This window comes from Pseudonaja textilis, chromosome 2 (genome assembly GCF_049901715.1).
Source record: "Pseudonaja textilis isolate UNSWEBS1 chromosome 2, rPseTex1.2, whole genome shotgun sequence".
NCBI classification, from domain to species: Eukaryota; Metazoa; Chordata; class Lepidosauria; order Squamata; family Elapidae; genus Pseudonaja; species Pseudonaja textilis.
In genome coordinates, this window is record NC_141991.1 from 198,922,035 (window position 1) to 198,936,577 (window position 14,543).

The 14,543-nt window shown below is 36.3% G+C and overlaps 1 protein-coding gene across 1 annotated transcript in view; it reads left to right on the forward strand.

The window, feature by feature from the left end:
- The window catches only part of ERCC6L2 (ERCC excision repair 6 like 2), a 59,491-nt gene that overhangs the window by 32,148 nt on the left and 12,800 nt on the right, over positions 1–14,543 (forward strand). Inside the window, exons 13-18 of the mRNA XM_087923217.1 lie at positions 216–311; positions 402–501; positions 3,311–3,463; positions 4,119–4,190; positions 5,477–6,629; positions 7,002–7,156. Coding sequence (XP_087779343.1) covers positions 216–311; positions 402–501; positions 3,311–3,463; positions 4,119–4,190; positions 5,477–6,629; positions 7,002–7,156 — 1,729 coding nt within the window. The remainder of the gene's footprint in view (positions 1–215; positions 312–401; positions 502–3,310; positions 3,464–4,118; positions 4,191–5,476; positions 6,630–7,001; positions 7,157–14,543) is intronic.

The following is a 14,543-nucleotide window of genomic DNA, read 5'->3' on the forward strand; positions in this document are numbered from 1 at the left end:
GACTATGGAACTGCAATATTTATCTATAATAAAGAACTACCTTGTACGTTTGTTTAGTTTTGTTTTGTAGCCATATTTTAATTGCTGATAATTGTGAAATTGTCATTAATTTGTAACGAGGAAAAAAAATAGAGCAGGAGTACTATATGGTACACATTGTTTTCTACTCTTGTATTTGTTCTTTACTATTTACATTTCTTTTCCTTATTATAAAGGGCTGGTGGATTGGGTCTTAATTTTGTTGGTGCTAATATTGTTATACTGTTTGATCCAACATGGAATCCAGCTAATGATCTTCAAGCCATTGACAGGTACATTCTAATTGTTAAATTGTTAAATATTTTCTTTCTATGTCTGGGAAGTTCATCTTTATTTTAATCTTGAAAATAATGATTTTGCAGAGCATACAGAATTGGCCAGCGTAGGAATGTGAAAGTATTACGGCTAATTTCTCTGGGGACTGTGGAAGAGATGATGTACTTACGACAGATTTACAAACAGGTAAAAGTTTTCATTATATTTGCAGTCATATTGGTTTCTTAATATATTGCTATAACTTGGCCTGTTTGTTGGAGAGGGGAAGTCAACCAAATACAACTCTGTAATCTTTAGCTTGGTTTGATAGCTTTTGGATTAATTTAATTCTGATTCATAAAATTCAGCATTTCTGTACTCTACTGTATATTGTTAAGGAAAATAAATTCTGCCATTCACCCAAATGCATTTAATGAAAAAAATCTAATTTTATTTCATTACTATACCCACAATCACAACATATTTGTTGGGCTAGCCAAAGTGGCACAAGAGATTATGGAAACTTTTAAATTTCAACATTTCTTCAGTAGACAAGAGTCCCAAAACTCAGGGAATTTTCAGGCTCTTAGAGTTGTAGTTTTAAAGGCACTCGTAGGTGGAAAGTTGTAGATTGCGAATGTGTTAGTCAGTGAAAGATAGCGGCATTTAGGACAAAGAATGATGGCTCTCCCATCCCATTCTGGACTTTCTTCTACCCCAGTTCTGAAAACACAAAGTCTGTTAATCCCGAATCTCTTTCCAGCCATAGGTAAAGAATGGCATGATTTTGTTATGAATTTAAGAAATGTAATAGTCTTCCCAATATCAGCATACTATAGGTAGTCCTTGACTTACAACAATTCATTTAGTGACTGCTTAAGTCACAAAAAAAGTGACTTAATGGCCATTTTTCAATCTTTGCAACCATTGCAGCATCCCTGTAGTTACGTGATCAAAATTCAGATGCTTGACTCATATTTATGACAATGGCAGTGTCCCAGGGTCATGTGATCATCTTTTGCGACCTGACAAGCAAAGCCAATAGGAAAGCCAGATTCAGTTAACGGCTGTGTTACTAATTTAACAACAATGCAATGATCCATTTAACAAATGTGGCAAGAAAAGTCATAAAGTAGGGCAAAACTCATTTAATAAATTTCTCAGCAACATAAATGCTGTGTTCAGTTGTGGTCATAAGTCGAGAACTACTTATATACCTGCATTTTTAATGTCTTCTTAGCTCAGATGTATTTTATCTTGACACCCCCGCGCTCCTCCAATGGCTATCTTGCAAAGCCAGGAAAAGGGGCAATTTCTCCAAGGGCAGCCAACAGGCAAAGAAAACTCTCCCATTTTCAATTTAAATATTGTCCAGTAATAATCAAACTGCTTTTCTGATGCAAAAACAAATCATGAACCCATCAAGGATTTAGAGTGCAACAGAGGAGGAAGAAACACCATCCCAAGCTCTGAATCTGGTTGTCGAATGTGATCTTTGCATTTGACTTATATAGGGTTACAATATACAGCTTGACAGATTGCCTCTCTGTTGACAGATCCTGAAGTATATCCCTGCTGGCTATTAAATTTATACCTGCAGAAAAGAGAAAGGATGCTTTTTTTGCTGTGTCTCCAAGAGACTTTTTTCCTGCTGCGCTTTATAGTGCTCGGTCAATGCACATCTTGAGTGTTTTATTTATCTGTAGAATAAAGGGGAGAGGAAGAAGCTATTATGCTTCTGCTGAAATATTCTTGTAAAGTGCAGGTAGGGATTACTTGATCTCACTGCTGACATCTCTCATCTAGGATATTTACTGTTAACTATTAAGGATTTAAGAGTGTCTATTTCTTCTTTCTCATATTCTACCTTCCAGTTCCTGTTCTGCTCCTCAGCTGACATCCTAAAATTCCATGCCTCAACCATAAACGTGATATATTCACGCAGTCTGAATTTTGATCCTTCTAAATCAGACTTCTGATATCCTCCAGCTATGTTGGATTTCAACTCTCATCATCTCCAAGTAGTATAATCCATCACAGCTGGAGGACAACAGGCTGCTGGGGTAGTTTCCAGCACAGACCACAAAAAAGAAAACTGGAGAATACTACCCATAGAAATGAGTACTGCTGTGCTCATTAGGGTTCAGGACTGGGAAAGAAGATCACTGTCATAGAAGATCATATATAGTATCTAGAATCTACACAATATCTGAATTTGTCAAAATATAAAGCTTTTAAGTGATCCTCAGTGCTCCCACTTTACACGGTAGAGGGAGAATAATTTGGGAGTTTTAAAGTTGTGTCATGGTTATACAATTTACTGGATTAAATTATGCTATGTGACATAGATTTTGGCTGATGGCCAATCTAAATTTTTCCATATTTATGCAGTCTATTTTAGATGTAATTGTTGAAGTTATTGAATCTATAGGTTAGGTATGCTGTCTTTGCCATCTTATATCAGAGGCAGGCAATGTATGATTCGTCTGCTTCACATGCTCCCTTTACAAAGCCATTCCTTCCACAGAGCATCTTAGATCAGAACCAGAGGGATTAGGAGGAAGTGGGCTCTTGCTCTAGCAAAGGAAAACCTGGATTATAGTACACTGGGACCATTTTCATGGCCTTTCTTTGACCTAGCTTAAATAACACTTACTTGACAGTAAGCAGGAGAGCTTTATCTAGTATGTTAATATCATTTGCTATTCTAGCTAATAAAATATTGCAGTGATGAAGGTAGTGATAATGATGATAATTATGCCCTGAACAGTATGCCTCTGTAACAGATTTTTAATAGATTTATTAATTTCATATATTATACAAAATAATAGGAAACTGTGCTATACATTAATGTGGTAGAACAATACCAAATCCACCAGGGAAAATAAAAATATATTATTTCCCTGTTGGACATTCTGCTTGCTTTCCATAAACCTGTTTTGGTACCGTGCGTGTTTGGAAATTCTGCAACATTACTGGCATGTGCATTTGAAATGTGCGTGTTACTCTGTTTTAGCAACTGCATTGTGTAGCGATTGGAAGTAAAAATGCCAAGCGATATTTCAAGGCGGTTCAAGGATCTAGAGAACATCAAGGAGAACTTTTTGGGATTCGTAATCTTTTCAGATTTCAAGACCATGGATCCTGTCTTACAAAAGAGATTCTAGAGGTGCTGTGCATTTATTTGGGCTTTCTGAATATTTTGATTTACCCACCCTATTCATTTTTTATGTTACTGAATAATAACTTATTAGAAAATTCAAAAGAATATTCACTCTGATAAAATCACAAATTCTCATTGCATGAAAATAGTTCAGTTTATTACAATAGCATTTTTCCATTCACTTAATTTTAACTGTACAGATTTACCCTACTGGGAAATGTGAATACATAATTCTTTTCTTTATCTTCATCTTTATGATTTGTTTATTTCCTTGCTCAGGATGTCAGCCACTCAATCACCCACTCTCTTCTGGGACATTTTATTACATATCCCCTTGTTTTATTTCTGCCAGATTTCTATTTTGGGTGGGTTATAATCCTTAGGGCTATGGGAATTTATTCTTACATCAAACATTGAAATTAGAAAACTTAGGAAGTTCCCTTATATTGAGCTGGTACTTTGACAATCTTTTCAGACTTTAGTAAATGTGTCAATTGATGTTCCCTGTTCCCATTCCTTGAGCACAAATTGAAATCAGATTTCTTACATAGGAAATAAAGTCAGAATGTTTATACTATTAGTATACAATTTAGTGACATAGTCTGAATTTGTACACCAACTCAGGGATTGACTTATTTAAAATTGTTTTGCTGTTTTATAGAGAGAAGGCCAAGTAGAAGCTGGTGTCATGACAGCTGCTACATGGTTGAAAGAGGGATCCCAGCCTCATGAGGTAGAAATAATAAATAATAATATCATGAAACATGTTGTATAATGTTTTTGTAAATGTGATTTATAACATTTCATTCTACTAATAAAATCTGAAGAAAACAGGAAGAATTAGAAAGAAATATTAGGAATGTGAGGCCACTGATATTCTGAATTCAATGCTTTTTGCTTGCATTATAATATACAAAGTTTATTTTCCAGTTCCTTTGACAGGTTTTGAATCTGGTTCATGAAAAGGTATGAATAGATATGATCAGTATTACATGGCACTGTAGAGCACAGCTTAAGCGGTACTAGCTAATACAGAGATATCTCATAACAAAACATTTATTAATGTACAGCCAGTTAAGATGGTTCTTAAAAGTTAAATAACAAAGGATGAAGCGTTTGATATAACTATGGTGTAATAAACTACATTCGTTATTTTGTCTTTTTCTGTCTTAATATCATGATTGTGCTTCAGTTCAAGAGCAGGAGAACGTTTTCCTCCTCTACTAAAATTTAGAATTCAGAATATTCAGTCTAGTAATAGAAGTGAGAATTTATAATGATATATTGACAGCAACTTCCACAAGTAGTTCCATGAAATATAGAGGGTCTGATATATGATTTCTACTAGAAAATAATAACTTTCAAGAGCTGTATCATGAGAACATTTGCAAAGTTTATCTGAAGTAACCCCCTTGACTTCAGAGTTTATATTGTTTATATTTGGAGTCAAGGGGATTATTTATACATTGTTATTTTGCACAAAAAGAAAAAAATCTTGAAAGATTAGACTGTGGAAGCTATGATAAAGTAAATAAATAACAGGTAGCTTTTTTGTTGTTACATGGTTATCCCAAGAATTTGAATAGTTTCTAAGGATTTTCTTTTCCACAACAGTCCATACCTGTTTAATATAAGTGCAGGCTGAATGCAGGCATAGCCAATGAACACAAGACAACCTGCCAAAAAAAGCGAGACAATTCTGTTTTTGATACTGTCACTTTTCTCTCCATCTCCCTATGAAACTGCCAACATATTTCACTGTATCTCCCAACTCTTGAAGTTATTTTTTTCAGGGAGCTACATGTGAAAAGAGAAATTAAAAAAATAACCCCTCTTCATCGCTGATCTACAAAACCAACCCAAGAGCTGATAGCCAGGATATACCTCACATATTAAAAATCATGATACGGCTTTTAAGCACTGACAAATACTTTTATGGCAGCTATGTATTTTTAAAGGGCTGATTATTATCAGTGATATTTAATGAAACATTTTAAACTAGTGGCTTCTTTTATATAGGAGACAGAGTGTGATTATGAAGATCAAGATACAAACCCATTAGAAAAGGAAGGACTTGAGTGTCCCAGTGACTTCAGTGATGAGGAGCATGAAGTCCAAGCAATAAGAAAGAGAAATTACAAAGCAAAACATGACAAAGTTGCAGAGGGACAGCTCAGTTTACGGCAGTGTGGATTTCCTAAACTTCTAGAAAAGAAAACTAGGATAGCTAAGGATGGCGGTTGCATCGGGATGTCTATTGATGAAAATGCTCATCACAGATTTATGAGAGGGAAATCCAGAGGAAAGGCCCAGAATGATGGTTCTGTGAAAATTGAAGGCAGGACCATTTCAGGATGTAAGAAAACCTTGCTGGCAACAATGAGTATGGAGAGACAAGAAAAATGTGGTGAAATAGCAAATAGGGCTTCTCCTGTTTTACCATGCTTTGAGGAAGAAAAGGATCAATTGAAAAACATGCATAATTCAAATAAAGATGGAATAGTTATGGACATTGAAGACAGCTCAAGTGAAAATGATATTATCTTTCCTTCCCAATTTCCTAACGGTCAGGAATCTATTAAAGTATTTCAAGAGACGGACAGAACCTGTGATGTTTTAGCTGCAGAAAAGATGCATTTACTTTCACCATTGCAAAAACATTTGACTTCCGAGGAGAGTGATGTGAATGTTCTGCCTTTCAGTAAAATAAAACCATTTGAAAACATCCAAAAGATAACAGCTAGGAATGAAGTAAGTGATGTTAGTGACGAATCTGAAGATATTGAGATGTCCATTTCAGGAAAGCAGAAATCAACCAGCACTATGAAACAAAAACAATTCCAGAACAAGGAAAGAAATAAGTCTTCTACAACTGTTGTTCATAGATGCAATCCAAGTAGGAAAGAAAGCAATGCTGATTCTCAGATTATAGAGGAATATTCATCAGAAGAAGAATATTTTCCAGTTAAGAAGGCTAATGCTAGTACAAAAAAACTAATGCTAAAGGGCAATAGGAATGGAATTGAAATGATGTCCAGGTTCTCACCATATCTCAATTTTCCTTCTATGACATTGAGAACACACAGTAATTCTAGCAGATGGCAGTCTTCTCTAAGCAAAGAGTCACCCTCAGGCCAAGGACAAAAAATAGGATCATTGGATGGACTTTTTGGTAATTATATTTATTTCACAAAGGATTTGTTTCTAGAAAATTACCATTTTGACTCAGGTTGTCTCAACTTTCTATCCTTCTGTATTTGTCCCATAAATTATTATAAGTTAAGCTAACTACAAGGGAAACAAAACATTTCTCTTTACTAATGAAATATAAAGTTTACATTTTTTTTCAAATTGCTAAATATTTAAACTTGAGAGATTAAAATGTACCATTAGCTAACTAGAATCTTTAGAATTTTTGAATTGTAGTAATGAAAATTAACCTTGAGATTTTGTGAGGAATTTAATTTTAATGGAACATCCATCTACAAGTCAATCATATTGCAATCTTAAACCAATAATTTCTGTATTCTGTTGCAATTATCAGATAATGTTGCTGAAGTTCCATATGTTCATTCAAACCAACATGTGGTTGGCCCAAGCAAAGCTGAAAATAAAATGAGTCATTGGGCAGTCCGTGATGTTTTTGAACTACAACAATTTTCCCAGCTCCCAGCAAACATAGCAGTATGCAGAGCCAAGGTAAAGAGCAGGAACTTAGAAGTGTGTTTCTTTTGCTATTGTTGTTCTTTAACCTCAGTATTTTCCTTTTTAAACATGGCTTTTCATTGTTGACCACCGTGAGTGATCAAAGGCACAGTTCCTGGAAAATGGTGCCTACAGCAGACTCTTAACAAAGTGAGTGTTGCTATTTCTATACCGAGGGAGTAAGAAAATTATTATGGAAGTTTCACTGAGAAATAGTTAACAGTATATGTCAGGTATGCCAAGGATATGGCATATATCCTTTTGCTGCAGTTAAAAAAATCAGAAAGGAACCTCCACATAGCTATTTCACATGTTAAATCAGAAGCTTAAATCGATATGTTTTTTCTGTAATTTCCCCTTCTCTCCATCTTTTAATCAAAATACAACTTTAGGTCTTGTGAGTTAAAAGGTTACAGCTATAGCAGAAATCTTTTTTAGTTTTTTTGATGAATGTCATATGTGATTCTTAAATTTGTATCAGCTGTCCTGTTGTATAATCTTGACAAGCCTGTTATATTACATTTGGTCCTTTAGTCTACAGCTTACAGTCCTTTCCTTCAAAACCCCTTTTGTCTTCTTCATTTCTCCACTTTCGTGACTCACTGAGACATTATATAGAGTCTGTCTACTGGCTATATTGGCAATTGCTGCATTACAAACACTGTAATGTCAATTAATTTCTTGAAGCTTCTCCCTGAAAAGTTGAAACTATTGGAGAAAGGAAGGAGAATCAATAGGGAGATCCAGTGAAATCCTGTGTCTTGAGATAGAATGAAATAATCTAGAAAAGATTATCAGTCCTTCAGTGACAGGGAGATAGTTTCCCCCCTTCCCTTTGCAAAAAAAACCCAGCATAGATATATGCCACTATATGGGCATGTTAATGCTGTGAATTTCATCACATTCTGTCTTGAAGTAGCAAAGTTACAGGCATTTTAAAAACCCAGATTTGGAAAATGTAGTTTGAAAGGCTCTGCATTGATTAGCATTAAATGAAGCTCAAGATAGTGAAAGATCCAGAGACTTCTTGATGTGGTCTTTACTGACTTTAAATTAGAATTTTATTTGATTTCAAGGCCTCTTCTATAGGCAAAACTCAGGATTGGAGTCCCTATAAAGTGTTCTCTCTGTTGCCTCCTGATTAGTGTACAGTAGTCTGATGAGTCTGATCATGCAAGTTGGGATATCAAGATCATGCAAAACTGTCCATATCTTATTGTGTTCTACACAGTCAAAAGCTTTTCTGTAATCAGTAAAGCACATATAAGATCCTCTTGATATTCACATGCCTGTTCCATAATCCATCTAACATTGGCAATGTAATCTTGAGTGCCGAGCCCATTTTAAAACCAGCTTGTACATCAGGTAACTCTTGATCAATGACTTTTGTAGCTTCTGTTTAATGATTTTTAACAGAATCTTGCTTGCATGAGAAATCAATGCAAATGTGCAATGGTTGGAGCAATCACTTTTCTTTATTAATGGAATAAAACCAGATCTTTTCCAGTCCCGAGGCCATTGACATGTAGTCCATATCTCTTGACACAGGGGAATGATAATATTAAATGGCACTAGTCTTAGTAATTCTGCAGGTATTACATTAACACTTGGGGCTTTATAGTTTGGCAATTTCCCTATGGCTTATAGGGGCCTATTTTCAAGATTTTTGATTCTTTATTAATGGGGCTGTCGTCATTGTCATCACGACGGTAAGTCAAACTGCTGTATATTCTTTTCAATTGTCCTTGATTTTCTGCTGGTCACTTGGTACATTTTTGTTGTGTCTTTAACAGTTCCTTGTCACCAGTGGTGGGATTAAAATTTTTTTTTTCTGTGGGTGTGGCTTGGTGGCCATGGTGTGGCTTGGTGGGCATGGCAGGGGAAGGTTACTGCAAAATCCCATTCCCTCCCCACCCCCACTAACCTGCTTTCCAGCTCTGTTCTCCTGTGCAGGGCAACAAAAGAAGACCCAGCCAATCAGCTGGGGCTCGGGAGGCAGACAATACATGGGGGCGGGGCCAGTCAGAGGTGGTATTTGCTGTTTCTCAACAGTACTCAAAATTTCTGCTACCGGTTCTCCAGAACTGGTCAGAACCTGCTGAATACCACCTCTGCTTGTCATGCTGAAAAGCTGAATTGCATCATTTTGACTACAGCAAGCATGATCTTAGTATGTATTTTCCTATTAGCTTCTTCCAGATGTTGACATTGCTTCTCCCACTGCCTATTTTTGTCTTTAATAGCTTCATGGTCATTCAGCTTTTTAACTTTGTCCTTATTGCCTTTGGCTTTGGCCGCTCTTCACTGATCAGCTATTTTGATGGTGTCATCAGATAGTCACTTGTTCATTCTCTTTGGTTTTTGGTGTGACACATATTTTCCAGCAATTTCCATGATGTCACCTTGGATCTATTGTCACTGTTTATTAGGGTCGTTCCATTCTAAATTCAGAGGCTCAAAATGGAGATATGTTGTTCACATTGAATTTTTGGAGGTTATCTTCACTTTGCACAATTTGAGCTTCAGCTAGCCATTGATAGCTAATGGTCAGAGCTACAATCATTATTAGGAAGTGTTTTAACAGATGCAATTGAACCTTTCCACTGTTGTTAGCATACAATGAAGCCTATCTGATTTTAATGTTGTCTATTTGGTGCTGCCTATATGTCACTTGTGTTGTATATATAAACCACATGTTCAATATGTTGAGATGATTTTCCTGGCAAAATTGCACTAGGAGATTGCTGGCTTTATAATGTTCACCTAGCTCCAAACATGCCTACTATTCTTGCAACTTCTCCTTGTCCTAGCTTTGCACTGAAATCTCCCATAATATTTAAAAGATCCTTTTTTGGTATTTGCTTGACAGCACCTCAAAGTTCACTGTAAAAAAGTTCAAATTCATCATTATCTGAGTCTACAGTTGGGGGGTAGATTTGTAGTAAAAAATAAATAAAATATAGTATCTAATAGAGAATAAAACCCTACAATATATGGAGGTTTGCAAAAGCTATCAAAGCAGATAAAGCAAGAAGCCTTTTTTCAGTTCAGAGTCTGGCTCACATGCTTCTTTGCCTCCACAATTCTTACTGTGGCCTTGAGATTTTCCCTTTGTGTTGATTCCTACTTTTCCATCTTCCCTTGTGTTCTAGTTCACTCACTTCACTGGTATGGGAAATATTTGTGTTGTAGCATTTTGTAATTGTTGTTTCATTCTGGTGGTTCTTGTTTGTGAGGCTATAATCATGTTGAACTTAGATTTATTTTTTATTTTATTTCTTTATTTGGTTTGTCAATTGCTTACAAGATAACAGGTATAAGTAAAAACATAGTTATGAATACATGGATACATATAAGAAAAATAAAAAAATAAAAGAAACAGTAGGACAGGGACGGTAGGCACATTGGTGCGCTTATGCACGCCCCCTAGAGACCTCTTAGGAAAGGGGTGAGGTCAATGGTAGACAGTCTAAGGTTAAAGTTTTTGGGGTTTGGGGAAGAAACCACAGAGTCAGGTAGAGTCTTCCAGACATTGACCACTCTGTTGCTGAAGTCATATTTCCTGCAATCAAGTTTGGTGCAGTTAACTTTGAGTTTGTATCTATTGTTTGCTCTTGTATTATTATGGTTGAAGCTGAAGTATTCACTGACAGATAGGACATTGCAATGTATGATTTTATATACTATACTTAGATCGGACCGAAGGCGGCGTAGTTCTAGGTTTTCTAGGTCTAGAATTTCAAGTCTGGTGGCATAAGGTATTCTGCAACGAATAGAGGAGTGGAGAACTCTTCTTGTGAAATATTTCTGGACTTTCTCAACTGGGTTAATATCAGATATGTAATGTGGGTTCCAGACTGATGAGCTGTATTCAAGTATTGGTCTAACAAATGTTTTGTATGCTCTAGTTAGTAGTGTAATATTACCAGAGAAAAAGCTACATAAGATTTGGTTAACAACTCTTAATACCTTTTTGGCTATGTAGTTACAATGGGCTCTAGCACTTAGATCATTAGAGATGAGTACTCCAAGATCCTTGACAGACTTTGTATCATCAACAAGGTCTTGACTATTCAGCCTGTATTTTATTTTCTGATTTTTTTTTTTGCCAATATGTAAGACAGAGCATTTATTTGTTGAGATTTGAAGTTGCCATTTGTTTGACCATTCTGATACATAGTCGAGGTCTTTTTGAAGGGTAGCAGTATTGTCTGTGGTGCTGAATGGCTTTACATCATCAGCAAAGAGAAAGCAGTTGCTTTTAATATGATCACAGAGATCATCTATGTAGAGTATGAAAAGAGTTGGTCCTAGAACACTGCCTTGGGGGACACCAATGTTGACAGGTACAGGTACAGAATTTGATAGGACGCTCAGAATTTGATAGATGAGAAGCAGTTTGCAGAATCACAGTGATTGGTAGGAATCATGTTTTGTTGAAGGAATATCTGTCTCCCACTCCTTTCCATTTATGGAATGAGATCCATGTCTCATGTTTTATGTTTTTCTATATTTATCGAGTAGGAGTTCTTTACTGGAAATGAAACCTCAGTCTTGGTGGAAAAAAATTGCTTGGTGATTTTATTTATCATCTTTGCCTCTTACTTTAGCAAACCCAATAATCTCTTTGCAATCTTTAATTCTATATTTTTATGTGTAAGGCTAATTTTCATGTCCTCTGTTTACTTCTTGATGCATTGTTTACTTCCTCAGTGAAAATGAGTGATTTTGAAAATGAGTGATTTTGAAATGGCTATGGCAATGAGGGAGGCTTTCAGAGGGGAAGTAATTGTAGTGATATGTGATTTTAATCAATACCACAGAAACCACCATTCCAAAGAGCTTTAATTTTTAAAGAGATTTTTTAAGTGATTATATCCTAGTCATGGAACCAACCAGAAGGGAAGCAAGAGTAGACTGAATACCAAGCAATGCCTAGAATGTACTATATTAGTTAAAAGGTACAAAAGATAAGCACAGCGCTATAAGATTGCAATTATGTTTAACTGCCACAGGAGATTAGTATATTCATATTTGAGTTAAAATAATGCTTTTTAAAAATGGTGGGAACTTGTATGAGGGAATTTGAAATGGGAAAGTTGTTACTTTCTGGAAGATCGCAATTCTTGTTTTAAAAGAAACTTTGATAAATGAAATTTCAGGAAAGAGTTATCAAGGCTAAGAGGTTGACAAGCATAGTTAACCAGTAATATCGAGGGGAACTAATGAGAAAATAAGGCTACCTAAGGAAATGATTAAATGTGATTCACAGATTTTCACTAAAAATGCAAAATAACAAAGGACTCAAACCTATATTGCTAAATCTTAATGTTAAAATATCTATCTAGAGTAGTGTACACTAGGGAATTTAAAATGAATATTAGTAGAAAATGAGCTCATACAGAAAACTGAATTAATTTCTGGTATCTACAGGTGAAACTCAAAAAATTAGAATATCGTGCAAAAGTTCATTTATTTCTGTAATGCAACTTAAAAAGTGCAACTATTATATGTGATAGACTCATTACATGCAAAGCAAGATAGTTCAAGCTGTGATTTGTCATAATTGTAATGATGATGGCTTACAGCTCATGAAAACCCCAAATCCACAATCTCAGAAAATTAGAATATTACATGTAATCAATAAAACAAGGATTGTAAATAGAACAATATCAGACGTCTGAAAAGTATAAGCATGCATATGTACTTGGTTTGGGCCCTTTTTGCAGCAATTACTGCCTCAATGTGGCATGGCCGGAAGCTATCAGTCTGTAGCACTGCTGAGATGTTATGGAAGACCGGGATGCTTCAATAGCGGCCTGCAGCTCTTCTGCATTGTTCGGTCTCATGTCTCTCATCTTTCTCTTGGCAATGCCCCATAGATTCTGTATGGGGTGCAGGTCAGGCGAGTTTGCTGGCCAATCAAGCACAGTAATCCCACAGTCATTGAATCAGGTTTTGGTGCTTTTGGCAGTGTAGGCAGGTGCCAAGTGCTGCTGGAAGATGAAGTCAGCATCCCCATAAAGCTCGTCTGTGGAAGGAAGCGTGAAGTGCTCCAAAATCTCCTAGTAGATGGCTACATTGACCCTGGACTTAATGAAGCACAGTGGACCAACACCAGCAGATGACATGGCTCCCCAGATCAACACAGACTGTGGAAAATTCACACTGGACTTCAAGCATCTTGCAGTGTGTGTCTCTCCATTCTTCCTCCAGACTCTGGGTCCTTGGTTTCCAAATGAGATGCAAAAGTTGCTCTCATCAGAAAAGAGGACTTTGGACCACTGAGCAACAGACCAGTTCTGTTTTTTCTTTAGCCAAGGTAAGACGCTTCTGACATTGTTTGTTGTTTAGGAGCGGCTTGACAAGAGGAATACGACATTTGAAGGCCATGTCCAGGATCCGTCTGTGTGTGGTGGCTTCTTGATGTACTGACTCCAGCCTCAGTCCACTCCTTGTGAAAGTCCCCAACATTTTTGAAAGGCCTTTTCCTGACAATCCTCTCCAGGCTGCGGTCATCCCTGCTGCTTGTGCACCTTTTTCATCCACACTTTTCCCTTCCACATAACTTTCTATTCATGTATTTTGATACAGCACTTTGGGAACATTCAACTTCTTTTGCAATTATCTTTTGAGGCTTTCCCTTCTTATGGAGGGTGTCAGTGATGGTTTTCTGCACAACTGTCAGGTCAGCAGTCTTTCCCATGATTGTGATTCCTACTGAACCTGACAGAGACCATTTAAAGGCTTAGGAACCCTTTACAGGTGTTATGGCTCAATTAGCTGATTAGAGTGGGACACTTTGAGCCTAGAATATTGAACCTTTTCACAATATTCTAATTTTCTGATATTGTGGATTTGGGGTTTTCATGAGCTGTAAGCCATAATCATCTCAATTATGACAAATCACGGCTTGAACTATCTTGCTTTGCATGTAATGAGTCTATCTCATATATTAGGTTCACCTTTTAAGTTGAATTACTGAAATAAACTTTTGCACAATATTCTAATTTTTCAAGTTTCACCTGTATTTTCCCTGTACAGGTAGAAAGGCAGATTTTCAGTGTCAAAAGTGATATTTTCAGGAAATGCGTCTGAGGGCTAAAGAAACAGTTTCTGGTAATACAATTAGGAATGGAAGACATCTTCCGAAGTATTGGGAATATGAGAATATTCCATATTCTTATCATGTCCTTCTGGTAGATTGATAAAGCCTCCAGGAGGACTTGGTAAAAGTGGTAGGAAATTAGGAATGGCTGTTGAGGGCCTAATAGAGGGCTGCACTACAGAGAAGGGGCAAGTGAGAAAATGATGGTGATTTGATATTAACATGGTTAGAAATGGACACCTACATTGACCATTGCCATATTGACATTTCCTG